The following is a 21023-nucleotide window of genomic DNA, read 5'->3' as shown; positions in this document are numbered from 1 at the left end:
CAAATATGTTTGCTATGGTGTTGTCTTCAGCACACCCCTTGCATGGTTTTCTTTTAATACGGTCATCAGCAACTTCCCACTTGCCATATTTGCATTTTAAGACTGCTCCCCCACCCCATGAATTTGATTTGAAGAACAGAGCAAAAATGTTGGGTTAGGAAATACAACCCATTAAAAAAAAAGTATATCAAGTGTAAGACTGAGATCTGAAAACCATTCTTGCTGTGATTTCTTTCCATAGCTTACATTCATTTCTGAATTATCCTATTTGCTATATTTATAAGTACCGGTAGTAAATACCAATTTCCTCCAAGATAGGTGCTTACCAGGTACAGTGATTGTTGGTGCTATTTTTTCCATTTTATTATATTTACATAACAGGTGTACAAGATAGCATAAACAGGGCATTCTTTTAATCCACCTCCCACCAACAACTACAAGATAGACTGGGCTGAGAGAGAATAAATGACATCTACTGAGGTTATATGGTGGAGAAAGGATAAAACCTGGAACTTGTTATCATTCCAAAACTTAAATTATTATGCCAAATTATAGGTATATCTGTGAATTCAAACACAAGCACTACAAAGCTAATATCACTGGGATTTCTACTCAGGTCTAAATGAAATTAATAGCAATCCCAGAAGAATGTGATTTTACCTTCCAATGGTCCTTATAAATATATGACTTCATAGGTCAATGATGGAGAACATTATGAAACATTACAGTACAGTAGTGCACTGCCCGTTATGCAGTAATGAGAAAGTGTATATATTATTAACACCTGCTTCTTGCTTTACCCCAATCTGCTCATATTTGGTTCCTGCTCAGTTGAAGTTGGAGTGCAGCTGTGTTTCACTGTTGCATTTTTATGAAGAAAAATGAAACTTAATACTTGGAAAGAGTTCTTTAAACCAATGTTTCCTAACCTTGGCCATTTGTGTGAGAGCTCCAACTCCCAGAATCCCCCGGCTTGAGGAAATGCATTCTGGGAGTTGAAGTCCACACATCAAATTGCCAAGATTGAGAAACACTTGCTTCAAAGAATCAGCTTTCATTGTTTACAAACGTTTCCTATTCCTTTCTGTGCTTTCGCATTGCTCTCTGATTGCTAGGTCAAACCCAAGTTAACAGATGACTGTAAGTAACAAGCAGGAGGTTCTTCTATCAGCCAGAAAATGCAGACCAGAATCAATCTTGGCTTCTTCTTCTTCTCTATATAGGACCCGGAAACCTAAAAGGAAACCAGCAGCAATCATGGAAACTGGGACTATATCACGCCAATGTTTTGCACAAGCCTCTTGTCGCTGTCCACGCCACTCCAGTACCTGTGCAGGCGCAGTTAGCAGCGATGATGGAAGTTGTTTTCAGTGCTGCGGTCGAGCACATCCTCTTGGGGCCAGCGGGCAAAGCCCTTTGCTAAGAACTGGATGGCCCCTTTCCTGCTTGTTGTGGGTGGGCTGAGTCCTCAATGTCTCACTGCCTTTTCCGCTTTAGCCTTACCCCTGGTGCACAAGGCGGTATTGCATCCCTCTCCCCGGGAGTCGATCCTTAGCGCATTGAAGGAAATTCAAGGAAACTGATAAGGGTGGAAAGGGGGAGCCTGGGACTCTCCCGTGGTGCTTCTGTATTCCAGATGTGCTAATGCAAGTGAAATTTGGCTCCGGGTCAGTGACTCCATCTCTTATTTAAAGGCTAAAACGGGTCTCCAAACTTGGCAACTTTAAGATTTGTGGACTTCAGCTCCTAGAATTTCCCAGCCAGTATGGCTGGCTGGGGAATTCTAGGAGTTGGTCCACAAGTCTTTAAATTGCCAAGTTTGAACACCCCCTGGGCTAAAATGTATGGTATTAATTTCAACAAAGTGTGAGTTTAATGCAATTGGGTGTAACAAGTGCTAGTACTTATCTCGAAAAGCAGAAAGAATTGGGTTTGGTTGAAGATAAGAGACACTTAGGAGAGACTCTCACAAAACATTTCTGCAGAATTATAGATAACATTTTTATGTAGGAGTTGCATTTTTACCCATCTCGCACACCACCAATTGCTTAGGAAGTATTTGTTATTAGGTTTCATGAAAAGTTTTCAGTGCAGATGAAGCTCAAATAGTAAAATGCAACTACTTTATAAGGTAAAATAGATGTAAGAAAGGAAACTTGAGAAGGAATGTTTTGGAAGAGAACCCACACTTTATTATTATTTTTTATATAGTGGTTGCATTGAAACTGGCAGATGAAATAATAAAAAGTAAACATTTTAAAAAGGAAAATATTTACATCATATACAAACAGTACAGAAATGCATAAAGCTAAGGCCAAACTATCTCATTCCAAAATTAATACAGAGAATATTAGTATTTTCTTGGAATGGGAGTCAAAGAGTTATCCCATCATTCATGATAAAATATTGTCATTACTGGTCAACTGAATATCCTTTAGATTTGACTACAATTCCAATTTTGTAAAACTTCGAGAAAGAAGAAAATGTATCCTCAGTTCAGTGGATTTCTGTATGAAAAAGGATCCATGTTTTTAAAATAGTGTCATGTGTATATAATAGTACTTAAATTCCACAGTCAGGATTATTTTGCTTAAAGATATACATAACTGGATGCTTTTGTATTATATGAAGATAATCCTATCTGAAGAAACATAATATAACAGTACAATGTATTAGATTTTAAATAATGATTTACAGAAAATAATGTAATGAAATATATATAGTGATAGTTATTTTAAGGAAAAGAATAGAAACAGTTTTCAAAAGCATATTAAAATACCTTATAATATTTAGGCATATTTAACAAAGTAATTATTTAACAAAAATGGAAAGTTCAACAAAAGTATGTACAAACACAGAGATTTCAAACTCAGATCACTTGATATCCTAATAACAAAATGTAAAAACAATGCCCCGTCAACACTCATTTATAAATCAGCTTTGATAAAGTTGGCTAAGAATTTGTACATCAACTATCATTAGATAAAAAGGCAAACTATGTCCTGTAAGTAAACAAAGCAGAAACAACATCAACAAAAAAATGCTTCCAGAAGTCTTATTCTGCAGAAATTAATTATGTAATGAATGGCCAATTAAAAAAAAAGTGCTAATCTCTTGAAGGATTATTTATCCATAAATAAACACTGTTTCTGTCTTGTATAAAAAAATTTTTGAAGTTATTTCAAGATCCCATTGATTATTAAGAGGTAAGATACCAAAAAAAAACAACAACCCAGAATGGGCAAGCTTCAATACGCCTTAGTTCAAGCAATGCAGACTTTCAATGTAATACAGGGCCTATTCAAAAGTTCTTCAGTGCCTTTGGGTTTTCTCAAATTCCTATTTTTGAGTCATTTTACCATACTCATCTCTACAACCATGAACTTACAGGAAAAGTAAGAAAACTTACATGACATAAGGCATTTGTGTGTGCATTTTATTTATTCAAATATGAATCACGAATTAATACTTTCTTTAGCATACACACTTTTGTGAGTGATTTTTTTTTTTGTTATATAAATCACTGAGATTATGTATTTTTTTCACATTTTTATGTACAGACTGCTTAAATATGCACATTGGGAAATTTAGATCTGAACATCATATCACAGATTTCTTACAGTGTGCTCCAGTTTGTGGACAGATTTAATAAATGAATATTAATATTTGGATCAAGTCAATTTTTTAAAATGATTTTTACCTATCAAAATTGTGTCAAGCATTTTTGCATGCTAACTGTTGTTCTGATAAAGAAAAATAATGGCTAATGCTTGCATAAGAGTTTATACTGCTGTAATTGGAGATGATGTAATGTTTCTCATAATTGCAAAAAAGTTTGGATAGTTGGAAAAATACCTCCAAATTCAATTGTACTTTTCTGGCAAAGAAAAGTAGCCTGAGATATAAAACAACCCTTCAGCGGGTAAGATAGGAAGCAGTAGATTCACATCTATTTCACTGTTCAAAATTATTAGCAGACAAGATTTCACTTCTCTTTTTGGCACTGAATTCAGAAAATTGTTCTTTAAGAATTTTATTGGTGTGTATTGTGAAAATATATGGATGGCTAAGCAGCAAACGTGACACAAGAAATAAGGTCACATTCACCAGAGAAATTAAAAAATAGGTTGAAGCAAGATATTTTCAGATAAATGGGCAGGAAATTTATCAGCACTATCTTGCATTATTTAATGTGCTCACTGAGATTTTTACATGATGGAAGACCTATTTATGGGTTTTATGGCTTTTCCTAATAATTCTCATTAATGTCTAATTTTTAAAATTATATGTTAACCAACAGCAACAAGAAAACCTAGATTACCACATGTAACAACTATAGTGTATTTTTTTGTCCAGTTGTATGTAATGGTATAAAGTTGAGCTAGACTTTCCTTTTTTAGATCTGAAATACCGCAGCCTAAGTTCAATATGCAAGCAATCTAAATGCCCTAAAACCTCACTGAAATCTAGTAATTGTTTTTGTAAAACAGTTCCAAAACTGCACAATGAACATTTCAATCAGACGTATTAAAAAAGTTCATTAGGTCCAGTACTGTGTTTCCAATCAAAATCAGGGTGATGTTTCACAAAGCAAACAATCAGTGTGTCAAGATGCTGATTGCCTATTTCCAATGGTACACAAATAGTTTACTTTGGACAGCAGTAAACAATCTGGATATGCCAGATGTTGCTAAAATTTAACTTGAGGGATGCCGAACTCCCAGGCAGTAGGACCAATGTGGGTAGAAAATGCTGGGTCATCAGCATCTCTCATGAACACATATTAAAAAGTCTAGATATTGTCAAGTTTTGATGGATTAGGCAAAAAAGGCAGCATGGAAGTTTTCAATTTCAGCTACCATTTCAAAGTTTTGAATTAGCATTAGTCACTCATTCTTCTCAATAACAATAGATTCCAAGCCCACCTTCTGTTTGAACAATTACTTATCATCAAATAAAACAATTTCTTTATATCTTCTGGTCCCTAAACTTTTTTTTTAAAAAAACCCTATAAATTATGCCTTCAGTTTAGCCATAGTTGTACACAGTGATGGCCAACAACTAAAATGAAAGGAGAGGGGAGAGGAATTGCTTCCACAGGATGCATATGTAATTGAAAAATATACTGATTATATCTACACTTGTATATGCATCCTCTTATTTATATATCATTAGCTGCACTGCATTACTTTTATTATACATCCTTGTAGTGTTATTAGCTTTCTTCAGCCTGGTGTTTTCCAGATGTGTTGGATTTCAGCTCCCCTTAGCTATGCTGGCTAAGGATGATAGACTTTGAAGTATGTCAACTGGAGGACACCAGATTGTGGAAAGCTGAACCTGCATTATTAGAACTACCGGTAATTAATTAGGGAATCTATGTTTGTTTGGTCCCCAGGATAGTTTGTGGAAAATAAATTGTCAACTGAACATTAGTCTCTCAGGAAAAAAAGCACCAAAATTATACAGTAATTTGGGAGGCAAGAAAAGCATTATTCAGAAACATAGAATTAGGAACAGTTACAGCATCCATGCATTCCAGAAAGCCTTAAAGTGAAATGACTAAAAGTATAGCTTAAGAAAAAGAAAAATGTAATACTACATAATGAATAATAAGATAGGTCATTGCTAACTTAACACAAGTAAACTCATATATATATATTTCTTACATAATAAAAAGGCACACCGCCCTGCAGTTCTGGTCACATTTTTTTTCTCTGCACACAGATGCAGATATACAAGTCTATAGAAATTCAAGGAGAAATCAAACCTTGCATCAATTATATTTTTTGTAAATACAACATCTGTTTTTCTTGCTTCATGTGAGATGGCAGCTTCTCTGAAACCGAAGAAAGGTTGTTTTGGATCTCCTTGGAGAACTGACTACAACACTGAATAAATGTGGTATCTGAGAACAGTCTTAACAAGAGTTCTGAATTATGGCTGGTGTAGTATATCCATGCTCAAACTATTGATTTTGATGATATTTAGTTACAACTATTCACTGCTTAGTGATCAATATGTGTAGGAATTAGATTTAATTTTATATTATAGATGAATGAAAAATAGCATTAAAAATCTTGGATCATTCAGATTTATTTCTGATTTTGCTATAAGATAAAGCTTAAAAAGTGACAATTTGGTATTACCTAGTTTTTACAGTAAAGTAATTTTTACAAGTTATTTCTCTGTTTAAAAACTCTTCTACAGCTTCACTGAATAGAATAGTACAAGTTCAGAATCTTGTACTTGGAAAACGAATCACAAAAGGATGCATTGGATTATGTATGTGCTTCCATTCATTAAGAGAAAGCCATTACCTTTAGGATCCCCAATGAATATCTTATACAATTTCCTTCAGTATTCAGAAATAGAATTTTAAGAATTTGGAGGGAGCTATCTCAGAAAGAGAAAGTAAGAATTATTATTCATGGAAAGTTGTTTGATTCAACAAGCATTTCTACTTCATTTATTGTCACCCTTTTTTTAAATGGACAGTTATTAATCCAGATATTTCCCAATGCTTCAAAAGGCTTATAGAGTTCATGTATGAATCAGCTCCAAAAATTTGGAAGACTATTCTATGTCAGCAAGTTGTTGTTCAAGACACTGGATTGTATGTTTGGACTGATATTTCACTAAGAGGTATACATCTAATAAATACAAAAAGATCAGAAAAAAAATCAGAGAAACAAAATTGATTGTTTGAGCATATCTTCATAAAAGAAGACATTCCAGAAGTCAGAATATCTCATTCTTTTTAAAGTTGATGTATGCAAACAAAGGGATGAATATACATTGATAAACTGTGCGGTACTGCAACTATATCGTAAATGATTATTATTTCTGCAGAACTGTATACAAATAATTTACTAAAAATCTTCAGTAATAGAATCAAAGGCAAACTGTTTTACTTTTTTGGCTAATGGTTTTCCCCATACTATAAAAGCAGTAATCTCTAAGTTTTAGTACTGGGACAGTTGTGTTGAAAAAAAAAATCTATATAATATATTATCAGGACAAACTTCAAGCCATATGTTTCCAAGACAAAAAGTACAAGTCCAAAAATTACTAAAACAATGAAAACAATGCTAAAATGAAAATGATTTTTTACTACACGGAAAAGAAATAACTTTTCTGGAAGAAAATTATTTCATTTGCTTTCGAAGAGAATCTATGAAAGTATTGAGGAGGGAATCATCAAATCTGAATACAGTACATGAATGTTCATCAACTGGCAAGCAGAAAGTGATGAACTGGTTGAACTGGTTGTATTTTCACTGGGCTATTCAAAAATCTAGATTCAAATGGAAAGTCCTTAAAAAAAAATCCAGCAGTCATAGAACCGTTGTCCTAATACATTTCACACCATGTTAGACAACGTGGTTGAGCTCTTTACTGAAGGCTTCCATCACAAACCAAACTGAAAAGGAAAAAGTAGGAAACAGAAGCCAATTTCTTTCCTGATCGACTTTGTGCCGACTCTGAAAGGAGGGAGCAAAAACCCGCTGCTGAGTCCATCTTCTGTAGCCTCACCAGGCCTGCGTTCAGGAACAAAACTCCGATGTGCATGACTCAAGAACATGACGATGCTCGTTGGCGGTAATGCAACATCTTCAGCAAATCTTTGAGCAAGAGGTTCTTCGGTCATCGCCGTAGACCTTCCACAAGTTATCTGCACTCTCTTACTTGTTTCATTATTTTGCTATCAGCCAAGGAGTTTGACCCTTTAAGGGACAGATGTAATTATTTTACAGAGAAAGGTCTCATCAGGGTAATAAAAATGCTGCTTCTATTTGCATAAACACTAGGTAAAAATCTCCCTTGGAAATTGGAATTACTTATCTTGTGCTGCAGTGTTGTGTATTACAGTGAGGTCTACATTTGCCTTTTCTAGCTGCAAGTTCAGTATTTGGCTTATATTGCTAGCGCCCACTTCTAGTTGCCATTTTCATCTGTAAAAGGTAAAGGTAAAGATTCCCCTTGCACATATGTGCTAGTCATTTACAGCTCTAGGGGGTGGTGCTGATCTCCATTACAAAGCCAAAGAGCCAGCGCTGTCCGAAGACGTCTCCGTGCTAATGTGGCCAGCAGGACTAAATGCTGAAGGCACATGGAACGCTCTTCCCTTCCCACCAAAGTGTCCCTATTTTTCTACTTGCATTTTTACATGCTTTCGAACTGCTAGGTTGGCAGAAGCTGGGACAAGTAATGGGAGCTCACTCCATTATGCAGTGCTAGGGATTCGAACTGCTGAATTGCCAATCTTTCTGCTTGACAAGCTCAGCATCTTAGCCATTGAGCCACCGCGTCCCCTCTATATCTGTACCATACTTTAAAAAAATAACTGTCATTTGCAGCCGTATATTTTCAGTTTTCCTACAGTTCATCGCTCAGATCAGTAACTGGCACCATAAGTACATGGCATATTGTGTCAAATGAATCTAAGACACGAGTGGTAAAGGCCTCTTGGAGTTGCACAGTAAGGTGCAGCACAGGTAGTCCTTGACTTACAACCACAATCGAGCCCAAAATTTCCTTGCTAAGTGAGGCCATAGTTGTGCCTCATTTTATGATCTTTTTGCCACAGTTGTTAAGCAAATCACCACCACAGTTGTTAAGTGAATCATGCAGTCATTAAAGGAATCTGGCTCCCCCCCATTGATTTGTTGGAAGATCACAGATGGTGATCACATGACCCCAGGACACTGCAACCATCATGAATACATGTGAGTTGCCATGAGCCTGAAGTTTGATCATGTGACCATGGGGATGCTGAAACCGTCCTGAGTGAGAAAACCAGTTATACATCACTTTTTTCCAGTGCTTTTGTAACTTTGATGACTAAATGAATGGTTGTATCTCAAGGACTGCCTGTGGACTTACTTATGGGTTTATTTATTTATGTATGGACTTATTTAAATCTCACTGCACACTATTGTAGTTAGTGATGGCAGCCAGAATTTGCTGGTTGGATTATAGAAATATAATATAGAAAACCTCAATGCAACCAACTCTGTTAGTTTTGCAAAATTCAATATAAAGAAGTGCGATAGTAAGTTGGAGGGAAGGAATATATTATGCCCAAGACTAGAAAAAAGCAACAAGACAAACATCTAGCATTTGTTACCCAAGTCTAGTCTAACAGAATATAAACCAGTGTTTCTCAAACTCTGGGGGTTTCCCAAGAGCCTCTCAGGGGCATGCAAAATCCATATTATTTGCCAGCCTTTGTTGAGAAATACTATGTTAAAATCCCATCAAACAATTATAAGAAGTGATAGTGGCAGCAAGTGCACCAATTGTAATTTTTAATGTAATAAACATTGATATAAATTGTATCCTTACGATTTATATGGACTGTTTCCTAGTATGATTTGATTGCTTATTGTACCCTATGACTATCATTAAGTGCTGTATCTTATGATTCTTGCCCCTTGACGAATGTATCTTTTCTTTTATATATACTGAGAGTATTTGCATCAAGACAAATTCCTTATGTGTCCAACCACACTTGACCAATAAAGAATTCTATTCTATTCTATTCTATTCTATTCTATTCTATTCTATTCTATTCTATTCTATTCTATTCTATTCTATTCGATAAATATAATCCATACAACCAAAATCTCTTTTGGGATCTACCATATTTTTTAAAAGTGGGAAGGAATCCTGAGATTCAAAAAGTTTAAGAGACACTGGTGTAAACTATTCACCGAGATCACCAAAGACACAGCTACAATTTGGCAATCGGAGTTCTTATAATTATGATAGAAGGCACGAAAACAGAGTAATATTTATTTATTTACTTGTTTATCAAATTTATTTGCCACCCATCTTGTGGTTCAGGGGATTAATAGAACTGCTGTGGGACTATTTTTGCTGAATAGCTTTTCCTCAAGCTGCCAGCTGCCCAGAAGAAATAGAAATGAATGGGCCCAAGAAATGGTAGCTTTAGAAAGAGTTTATGTGAGTCAAAGAAAATGATACTGTGTAATTTCTGTTTCTTCTACAGTCCTGATCTTTCATGGCGATCACTTATAGCTGTTGGGATTGAAATGCACACATGCAATACAAAATTTCCCTCGACTCAAATCTCTTTGAATGCATTTTGAATAATAGCAATACCAATAGCGCTTAGACTTATGTACCACTTCTCAGTGCTTTACAGCCCTCTATAAGTGGTTTACAGAGTCGGCATATTTCCCCCGAACAATCTGGGTCTTCATTTTACTGACCTTGGAAGGATGAAAGGCTGAGTCAACCTTGAGCAGGTCAGGATCGAACTGTTAGTAGGCAGAGTCAGCCTGCAATACTGCCTTCTAACCACTGCGCCACTACGGCTCTTAATAATGGTAATCCTAACCCATTATGACAATCTTCCAAATTCTATTTAGCTTGATGCTGAGATTATGAGGCAGGGAGAAAGCAGTGTATACCATTTCCCTTCCAGTTCTTTACAAAATATCTCCAGTTCTGAGGAAAGGGTGTGTCTGTTAGCTTCTTCTTTTCTGCATTGTTGCCCTTAAAGAATTTCCTTCAAGGGAGCATTAAATGGACCCAGCGGCACAAGGATATTGTAAAAATTGAAATTTATGGAGGAAGGAGCACAGGACCAGGGTCGCTCCTGATAGTCCTTGCCTCTGAAGGCTCATTCTGCATAGTTCCTGAATCTCTTGAAAAGCTATGTACAAAGCTAGAAATTTCCATTATTTGCTAAATTTAAGATCTCTGTAATTTTGCATCAAAAATTGTGCTTCTGTTCAGAATCTGATAGGAAAAAATCGACTTGATCTTGACCCATTAAAGACATTAGGAACCTTTTAGGGTGTATATACATATGACTAGTTTGTTATTCTCACTTTTGAACAATGTTGTGCTTCTACCCTTTGTGTGTAAGGGAAAGTGAAGATGAATTGCCACTGTTACCTCTTACTACATTGATTTCATTTTGCACATTAAAATACCAATATAGAATTTATTTACAAATTCTATTTCATTTCCTTTTAATAATAAAAATCCATAGTATTTTGATATGTCCTTGCACTCATTGGCATTTTTTTGTGTCTTTGTATGTACATTTAATGGTTCTTTCTGGCATCCTTATCCAATAGCTTATTAAGCTTTGGCATGTACTTTGAGTGCACAAATATCATGCCAATATTGCAGCTGAATTCCACAATGCAAAAAGCATGGTTATCGACATATATATAATTATACAAGCAACTGGCAGACAGCTATAAAGCAGAATTGTAGCATCTTATGTACAAAAATATGCAGCATTTTATGCATATCTGTTGGCATTTCAAAAAAGAACAATGTATAAAAATAAATATTCTATGCACAAACATACACACAGACACACAGGCCAGTCCATGGTTAGAATATTCACTGCAAAAGAAAAACATATAAAACTATGTTAGTATCACCCATCCCGTTGGAGGTGTAAAAAATTAAGGGGTCATTGATCCATACAATATAATCCTGTGAATTTGTGGTACTTTTGAATAGTATTACATATAATACTATCTAAATACAGATAATTAGATTCATGGAAATTTTTCTAAATGTTAAAAATGTTGGTGTGATATTGAATTATACACTCAAACTCTGGAATCTGTCTGTGAGGAATCGCTTCTGTTTTAAACAGCCATTTTTGTGAGTTTAAAAGTAAAGGTTCCCCTCGCACATACATGCTAGTTGTTTCCGGCTCTAGGGGCCGGTGCTGATCTCTGTGAGCCAGCGCTGTCTGAAGATGTCTCCGTGGGCATGTGGCTGGCATGACTAAACGCCGAAGGCGCACAGAGCACTGTTCCCTTCCCACCAAAGTGGTCCCTATTTTTCTACTTGCATTTTTACATGCTTCCAAACCAGAGGTGGTATTCAGCAGGTTCTGACCAGTTCTGGAGAACCAGTAGTGGAAATTTTGAATAGTTTGGAGAACCGGCAAATGCCACCTCTGACTGGAGATTTTACAGTATCTTTCCCCTGCCATGCCCACCAAGCCACGCCCACAGAACCGGTAGTGGAAAAATTTGAATCCCACCACTGATCCGAACTGCTAAGCTGGGACAAGTAACAGGAGCTCACTCCATTACATGGCGCTAGGGATTTGAACTGCTGACCTTTCTGATCGACAAGCTCAGCATCTTAGCCATTGAGCCACCGAATCCCTTGAGAGTTAAGAGGCACACAAATTTTCTCTTCTGAATTCCGAACTGCTACCACCCTCAGAAGATAAAATCCCCACCAGAGTTAATGAACTTCCTTCAAAAAGTTGAGTAGCATCTCACGAGAAAAAATTTTTGTATCATTTTGCCCTAATCAACATGTAATATTGAATGTAACTGTCATATACCTATGGTACTAAATAGAAAGGTAATATGTTGCTATACAACTTTCATGCTTTATAATTTGTTACTATATTCACAACATGCAATAAAACCAGTATCACAACATGCTATACTTTGAGGAATTTTTACCTTATTCCAGCATCCTTGAATTGGCAATCCATCTTCCCCCTACAAGAAAGAATTATATAATCAGGACAGAGGAAGAGACTAAAACAGGGGGGGAAAATTATAAACGTAGAATCTGTACAAGCATGCAAAACAATTAAGTTGACCTAATGAAATACACCTTGCTTAGAGAGTGGATGCCAAAGTGATGCTAAGTTCTATATCGCAAAATATACACGTCCAAGTTCCCCATCATTGAATTGACGTTGAGCCTTCCACTACAATCTACTGGTATGTGAAATCTAGGGCCACCAAAACCAGAAAGGCTTCCCATTAATTCCTGTGATGGCTGTGAAGACCACTTCAAGGATGGAGCTATTACTGGTTGAGAAAGATCAAGCCTTTCCTTCAAATGTTCCTTGTTAGGCTTCTGAGCACAGGTAGTCCTCTACTTACAACTATTCATTTAGGGACCATTTGAAGTTACAACAGCACTGAAAAAAGCGACTTATGACCCTTTTTCGCATTTAAGACTGCTGCAGCCTCCCCACGGCCACGTGATTGAAATTCAGATGCTTGGCAAATGACTCGTATTTATGGCAGTTGCAGTGTTTCCAGGTCACAATGGCCACCTTTTGTGACTTTCTGACAAGTGAAGTCAATGAGGAAGCCAGATGTCAGATGTTAGATATAGTATCGGCTGGCTGTCAGGGCTCCAACAAATCCACCCTCATTCAATGCAAAAGTCTCTAGCCGCATCTCAGAGAAAAGTAAATTGATTTATTAGAGGTTGCTATGTTGGCGTGTGGCTGGGTGCAGCCGATACTAAATTACATCATACATTTCCCCCTTGACCCTGGACTTCCCCCCACACCCTGGATGTGACTTGTCCAATGGGACACATGCATCTCCAAGAGTCATCCATCATGCTCTCCAATAACCTTCTTATGCTCCGACAACGTTGGGCTGCCGAGATGATTATCTAGGCATTTAAGGAATGCCTTGTTTTCCCCCACTCCCTTTTTCTGGCAGCCCAAAAGACCAAAGGAGTATCTTTTTAGTTGACAGATTCACTTAACAACTGCAGTGATTCATTTAACAACAGTGGCAAGAAGGGTTATAAAAATGGGGCAATACTCACTTAACAACTATCTCAAGAGCTTAACAAAAGAAATTTTGGGCTCAATTGTGGTCGTAAGTCGAGGACTACCAGTATAACTCAATGCAGAGGGAAGATACACTCAGGGACTCCTGATAGGGCAATGGATATGTGGATACCAACACAACGTTCACGTTGTATGGATTTATCTGTTTATGTGCCCTTCTCAAATAAAAAGATGGTTTTGTGAGGAGAGCTGCAAAACCCTCAAGTTCCCATTCTCCTTTAAAATCCTTGCCAGAATATGTGTGGTACTAAGAGATTCCACTCAGGGGAACTAGCCTGTCCACTTGTTCCATATACTTACATGATTTCCAGGAAAAGGTAAAAGAGAAAGGCTGCTGTGTGGCAGTTTCAAATACATTGTGGTTGAGTTTGAGATAAATTGACTCCAATCCCAAACACTGCTGAGGACATCCTGGGATTACAGAGAACCAGAGCTGGTGCAATAATCCTTGCATGGGAGCATCTTAAGTAACAATTTTGGCCTTTACATTATCAGGTGCTTTCTAAATCAAACACTTTCCTAATATTCACAGCTGTAAAATTCAAGTGCTACGGTTCTATTAAGAAGTGGAAGCAGATTCCATTGGTACAATGATCCCATTGATGGGAATGAATTATATAGTGCATTGCACATAAACCCCAAAGTTAGAGAGTGTGACAGGGGTTACAACTCAGGGAACAACAGCAGGATATGGTCACAAAAGTATATTTCTTTGCAAAGGCTGGGAATGGAAACATACACTAGTAAAAAGGAAAAATTAAGTTGAAAAAGCATAATCACTAAATTTGCACAGAATGCAAGGCAAATGTTAAGTAGCTGGCATGCTTGAGTCAGAAAGCATATTAATTTAAGAATGTAAAGAAGAAAAAACTGTCATTCTTAATGCTTTGTTTTGTTTTGTTTTGTTTTGTTTTACAAAATGTATTTCTGGACCTACATGAATGATGGATATATATGTATGTCTTTTACAAAATGACACCAATAAATGTAGATTATCCTACAGAAAATTTGGCAACAAAGTAATTGGAACTAGTCCTAAAAATATCAGACTTTTCATTTTTTGAAATTAGAAGTGTTGAACATTTTTGAGGTTTCACTGTGACAATCAAAATATTCAGTCAGATACATGCAAGGATGTGATTTCCAAATTGCCCCCAAAGCAAACATTAATTGTTTAAATTACAGTGTATGCAGAATGAGCAAAAATGGTTAGGCTTTTAAATAACTAGAATTTGAGATTTTAATCCAGATTCCTTGATGAAATTCTTTGTTTCCATGCTAAAAGTGCTATTGAGAACCTTATCCGATTCTCAGTAATATTTCCAGCTAACCTGATCCATTTTATATTCCATATGTTGTTCAACATTTACCCTATGCATATCCTATGCAATGGTGCATTCAATTAATTTGTGTATTTTAAAAACTTACATGGATGATTAAGGGTTTAAATTTGCCCCTAAGGAAAGATGGAATTATCCAATATTGTATGTTTTTACCAAACAATGCTCAAAATAAGATTGGAAAAGCAACAGGATTTTTTCTATAACAATTTCTATTGTTGTGTGTTTCTGTCACTTCAAGGAGGCTTCTCATTTTGATGAAAACAAACTAAACCAAATGATTTCCCTGTGTTCACCCCCCAGATAAATAGTGCAAATGACTGTTGGGATCTTATTCCCAAATGAAGCGAACTGCTCCAACATAATACAGAAAGAGTTGGTGCAGAAAGGGTTAACAGTCCTATCAGAACACCTGGAGATTATTTCAAAACAAAATAAGCTAAACACAGGTAACATTTATTATGTCAGTTTATTTATTAAGTAAGATCTAGCTAGGACAACACTCGGATAAAATAATCGAAATTATTTATTATGTTTCATTGTATTTTGTTTACAATTATTTTATCCGAGTTTTGTCCTAGATCTTACTTGTATGAGTGAAAGACAGCACAGATTTTTTTAATAAAATAATTTGATATTATCACCTCTGAGAGGAAGTTCTTGACTGGAAACTACTTCCATAAATAAGAACAAGAACAAATGATATAAATGATCAAATTTATGATTTGGGCTGGTGGGTTTTCAAAGAGCCCTCTTCTCTCCATCTGGATCAACCAGGTGTTTTGGGTGCAGACGAAGGTTTTAGAGGAGTAAACAAGAAATGTTGTGAGAGTTGGGTTAAGAAAGAAGTAAAGCAAGTCTGAAGCTTTTTAAATCCAGGATTGACTCTTGTAGGGCAAGGAAAATGGTAGTAGCAACTAAGTCATTTCCAAAGCAGTCAAGCACGATGCTTGGGGTGCTTCTGGCCCCATGTTTGCTGTGTAATTATACTCTATCCATAAGGGAGATTCTGACACTCATCTTCCATTCAAATCTTTGGTTGCTTTTCCTTAAAACTTGACAGCTGTAAGACTTGTGGACTTCAGCTCCCAGAATTCCACCTCCAGTCATGTTGGCTCAGGAATTCTGGGAGTTGAAGCCCACAAGTCTTAAACTTGCCAAGTTTGAAGACCCTTGCTTGTTATGAAGATTCATAAGACCCTTGCTTGTTATGAAGACTCATAAGACCCTTGCTTGTTATGAAGACTCATAACACCCCCCCTTCCATCTTTTATCTCGATTTAAAAAAGGACTGTTGAAGGGTCAGATAATAAAAATATCTGCCTAGAAGCACCCTGAGCATCAATGATCTGGAAAGCAGCCAGAAGGGAAAGGAAAGAGATTTGGCAAGAGCAGGTGAATCAACACAATCTAGAACATGCAGGAAAGGGAAGGTAACACCATACCAATGGGCAAGGGGCATCCAGCCCGTCCAGCCCTGGTAACCCCGGCTCACCCTTCTCGCCTTTAAAACCTCGGAGTCCCTGTTCATGAAATCAACCACTAGAATTACTTTGGTCAGTGTAGATGATCTGCATTTTCTGAGTGGAGAAACTCTGTAAACAATTACGTACTAAATGCACTTAGCTTACAGCCCCAGGATATTTGTATATCATGGTGAAAAAAGGATAAGCCGCTTTTGGTTTGTTTTCTGGAATAACCAGAAAGTATTATTTAATTGTAAAAAGTTGGAAAAATATGATTTCCTTCTGGATATAGAAGGTAAAGAACCAATGGTAAAAATTTCTACAAAGTGGTCCATGTTTGAAATTAAGCTTTAAATAGGAGTATGTGGTGGTGGTGGGGTCTTTTAAAAGACCATTAATAAAATAGTTTTACGTCAAGAGTATTCTCCTTTTCTTCACACCACGATCCTTTTGTTGTCTGCTGGGATCATAAACTGAGTGCATTACATCCTCATCAACCATACATTAATTGCATCATTTATTAAATGATCATGGGGAAAAAAGAAGGCGTTTTAGATTGTGATTTAGGCACGTTCACCCAATAACTATAGCCTCAAGTGATGACTTGAACATATTGCAGATCCAACTGCAGTGCCCAACTTTCATATTGTATCATGACACAACAGTGCAACACAATTCACCTAGCCAAGCTAAGACACTCAAATTGTGAGGATGAACTGGCCTTAATGTTTAAAGAAGCAAGTGAAGAAAGCTTACGTTTTTCTACTTTTTTGGGGGAATCCAGGTGTTACAAAAACTTCATTTATATTTCTTTCCATATCCAATCATACAGATGAATAAAGTCAGTCTTGTAATATAATCAATGATTAGTGCCCCAAAGTGCTTTTTCAAAAGGCTACTGGATTTTCTTGGTTTTTTTTTTTTCCTTGAAAGCATCTCACTTGTCATCCTACTGAGATGAGATGGACTGGTTGCTTTCGTGGTATGGAGACAATAACTTGGTCCTCAACACCAATAAGACCAAGGAGCTTATAGTGGACTATAGAAGGAACAGATCAGACATCCAGTCCTTGCTTATCAATGGAGACTGAGTGAGGCAAGAGGCCAGTTTTAAGTTTCTGGGTGTTACCATAAAAGAGGACCTGACCTGGGGTGCTCACATTGCAGCACTGGTCAAAAGGGCCCAGCAGAGATTATATTACCTGAGACTCAGGGGTGTGATTCTACCAGTTCGCACCTATTTGCTAGAACCGGTTGTTAACATTCTAAGCAGTTTGGAGAACAGGCTGTTAGAAGAAATTACTGGCCTAATCCTGTAAGGAAGGCAGGAAGGAAACATTCTGGTGTTGCTTACAGAAACTGCCTTTCTGTTAACCCTTATTACATTCTTGGAAGGACTAGACTTCCTGTCTCAGGAACTTCTCTGGGGTTTTTTCCCCCTCCTTTGCTGGTACTTTGCTTGTGTGGAATGACCATTCAAAGTTACAATGGCACTGAAAAAAGTGACTTATGACAATTGTTCACACTTACGACTGTTGCAGCATCCTCACAGTCATGAGAGGCCAGGCGAGGAGATGTGTGCCTCGATGTAAGTGATATTGAGTTGGCCACACCCAGCCAATAACATGACTACCAAGCCATGTCCACCCAGTCACATGACCATCAAGCCACGCCCACCAATTAAGCCATGCCCACAGAACCGGTTGTTAAAAAATTTAAATCCCACCCCTGCTGTGACTTCTCAGAAAACAACAACTGAATGAAAAACTGCTGGTGACCTTCTACCACTGCACCATAGAGAGTATTTTAACTTATTGCACCTCTGTGTGGTTTGCCAATTGCACAGTGGCAGATAGGAAAGCACTCCAGAGGGTTAATGTCATTTCCCAGAAGATCATTGGTTGCCCTCTCCCCTCTTTGGAAGAGCTTTATAGCTCCTGCTGCCTTAAGAAAGTTCAAAACATTTTCAAAGATCCATCTCATCCTGGGCACCCTTTTTTTGAACTTTTACCATCTGGCAGACGGTACAGAATAATAAAAACAAGGACAAACAGGCTGAAAAACAGCTTCTATCCCAGGGCAGTAGCTCTGTTGAATTCTGCTGTATAGTGCAGTGTTGGTGTGGTGTTGGGGGTTTTCAATTCAATGTGTGGAGGGTGAAGGATGCGTGTTTGTGTTTATTTTCATGGTCATGATGTGCACTGAAGATGGTGTTTGATTTCGTTGTACGAGGTGCAATGACAATAAAGTAAGCTAACATTTCTCATCCAAGAGAAATGGATGAAATATTGAAATTTTATATTGAAATGTTTTCAAGGAAGAAAAAAAACAAGAAAGACCAGTTGCCTTTTGAAAAAAACACCCTTGGGACAACCAGGACCTTGATAATTGAGAATCTCCATAGACAAACTACTAGTGCCTTTACTCCTTCTTTTTTCCCCCGTGGCTTAGTTGAAAATAATACACGTGATAAAAACGAAACATACCAATGGACAGGGTGCGTCTAATCCAGGTGCTCCTTGGTCTCCCTTATCCCCTTTAGGCCCCCTAGAGCCTTTCTTGCCCCTTTCCCCCTGTGAATAATAGTTTATTAAAAAGAAATATACATAAACGGACCATCTAATCCACGTCTGAGTTATAGAAACAAAATATAACACGATACAAATAGTCACTCTGGAGGAGGCTTAATTCTTTAAGCTTTTGCAGGAAACGGTTTTGCACGAACGCTGGGGAATTTTTACTTTTGCGTTTGAGAGGAATGCACTTTAAGCCACGTTTAACATTTCAGATTAGAAGGAGGAAAGGGATTTGCTCTCCCACGTTCACTCATCAGATGGTGAGAGTGAGGCCAAGATGTTCGAAAGCTATGCCAGGGGAACAATAGTTTCCTGTGCTTTTTTCAGCATTCGTTCTCTTACATTTGGTGGGAACTTCTGATTTAAGGAAGGCCCAAGGGGTTAATAAATGATCTGATTTCATGGGAGTCATTGGTCTTTTTTTTTTTTTTCTGGTGGTCATTAATAAGCAAAAAACAAAACAAAACAAAACTGCAAGGATATGTTTCTAGATGCACTTTTCTCCCAGGACAAATCTATCTAGCCTGATTCTTGGGAATCCTATGAGTGAGAATGAGAGGGAGTGAGCAGCGATCACAAAATACTGTGCTATCCCATTTCCTCCTATGTGCCAAACATGAACAGATAAGCCTCCCTCAGCAACTTGCTTGCCTTGGGTCTTCTGCCTTGGGTGGGGGTTTGGACTAAAACACCTCCAAGGTCTCTCCCAAGACTATGATTTTATATTTGTGCCTCTTCTTTATCCTAACTTCATTTCAAATTAAGGGTAAATGACTGGTGGACATTTTTTCATCAGCTGATTAGTTTCTTGGAGGAAGAGAAACCATCAATCCCTTTCCTTAACGTGTCCTGCATACTGTAAAGGAAGAACACGACTTTTACCAGGACCTTCTTGACAGGGCCTAGGACAACTCGCTATGGTCAACTCACCACCATCTTGCCATGGCCAACTGGTGCCAGGACAATGCACCACAGCCAACTCGCTGCAGGACAACTCACTGTGCACAATTCCAAGTGGGATAACTCAACATGATAAATGTTAGCTGTGACTATTTCTTTGACATTATTTCCATTGACAAAAATGGAAGTAATGTTGAAGAAACACTGACAGATACCATTTATCACATTGAGTTATCCCACCTGGAATGGTCCATGGGGAGTTGTCCTGCGGCGACTTGGCTATGGCAAAATGGCTGTGCCAAGATTGCCACAGATAGTTGTCCGTAGCAAGATGGCTGTGGGAAGATGGCCACGGTCAGTTGGCTGCGGTGAATTGTCCCATTCCGTTCTTGGCATGATGGAGACTGGCAATGGGGACACCAAATACTATGCAAGTATAATTTCCTGCTGCATAAGATTGGTGGATGGCCATTTAACTGGGCCATTTAAATACCCCACAATCTGATTTGCGCATATTCAGTACAGAGTGATATTCAGCAGGTTCTGACCAGTTCTGGGTAACTGGTAGTGGAAATTTTGAGTAGTTTGGAGAACCAGCAAATACCACCTCTGACTGGAGAGTTTACAGTATCCTTCCCCTGCCACGCCCATCAAGTCACGCCCACAGAACCGGCAGTAAATTTGTTTGAATCCCACCAGTGGTATGGACCAATTATAATTGGACAGATCAACTACTGATATTAGCCCTATTTTTTGAAGAAATGTAAAAGGCATTTTAAAAGTTGACTTGCTTCCTGAAAAGAATACAAGCTAATGTTAGTGCTGAACTGTTATTTTAAAAAGCCCAAAATATCAGTTTTTAAACTGATAGGCAGCCAGGGCCTATTGTGATTTTGATTTCACAGGAGAGGCAAGTTAGCAAAGCAATTTAAATCTGCGGTGTCCTATTTAACTTCTTGAAGTTGAACCTCAATGGGATAAAAATAGACTGTGGGCCTGAAGCCAACTTCCTGTATAAAGCTGAAAAATCACCTCCAATGTCTCTGAGGTCAGTCTATTTTGAACAGAGCCAACATCAAGCCAAGGACCAATATTTAGTAAGAGAACGATATTCCCT

The 21023-nt window shown here is 37.5% G+C and overlaps 1 protein-coding gene across 1 annotated transcript in view; it reads right to left on the bottom strand.

The window, feature by feature from the left end:
• Nucleotides 1–2182: 2182 nt before the first annotated feature.
• COL13A1 (collagen type XIII alpha 1 chain) overlaps nt 2183–21023 on the bottom strand; it is a 126192-nt gene continuing 107351 nt past the window's right edge. The window contains exons 34-37 of the mRNA XM_087964084.1: nt 18917–19003; nt 16410–16487; nt 12483–12521; nt 2183–7727 (exon numbers count right to left, since the gene is read on the bottom strand). Of these exons, the coding sequence (XP_087820210.1) occupies nt 7698–7727; nt 12483–12521; nt 16410–16487; nt 18917–19003 (234 nt within the window). The 3' untranslated portion in view covers nt 2183–7697. The remainder of the gene's footprint in view (nt 7728–12482; nt 12522–16409; nt 16488–18916; nt 19004–21023) is intronic.

Source organism: Notechis scutatus, chromosome 4 (genome assembly GCF_049901735.1).
Source record: "Notechis scutatus isolate UNSWTSFEM ecotype Mainland chromosome 4, rNotScu1.2, whole genome shotgun sequence".
NCBI lineage: Eukaryota > Metazoa > Chordata > Lepidosauria > Squamata > Elapidae > Notechis > Notechis scutatus.
Note: the sequence above shows the minus strand (reverse complement) of the source record. Positions and strands in the feature narration are given on the sequence as shown.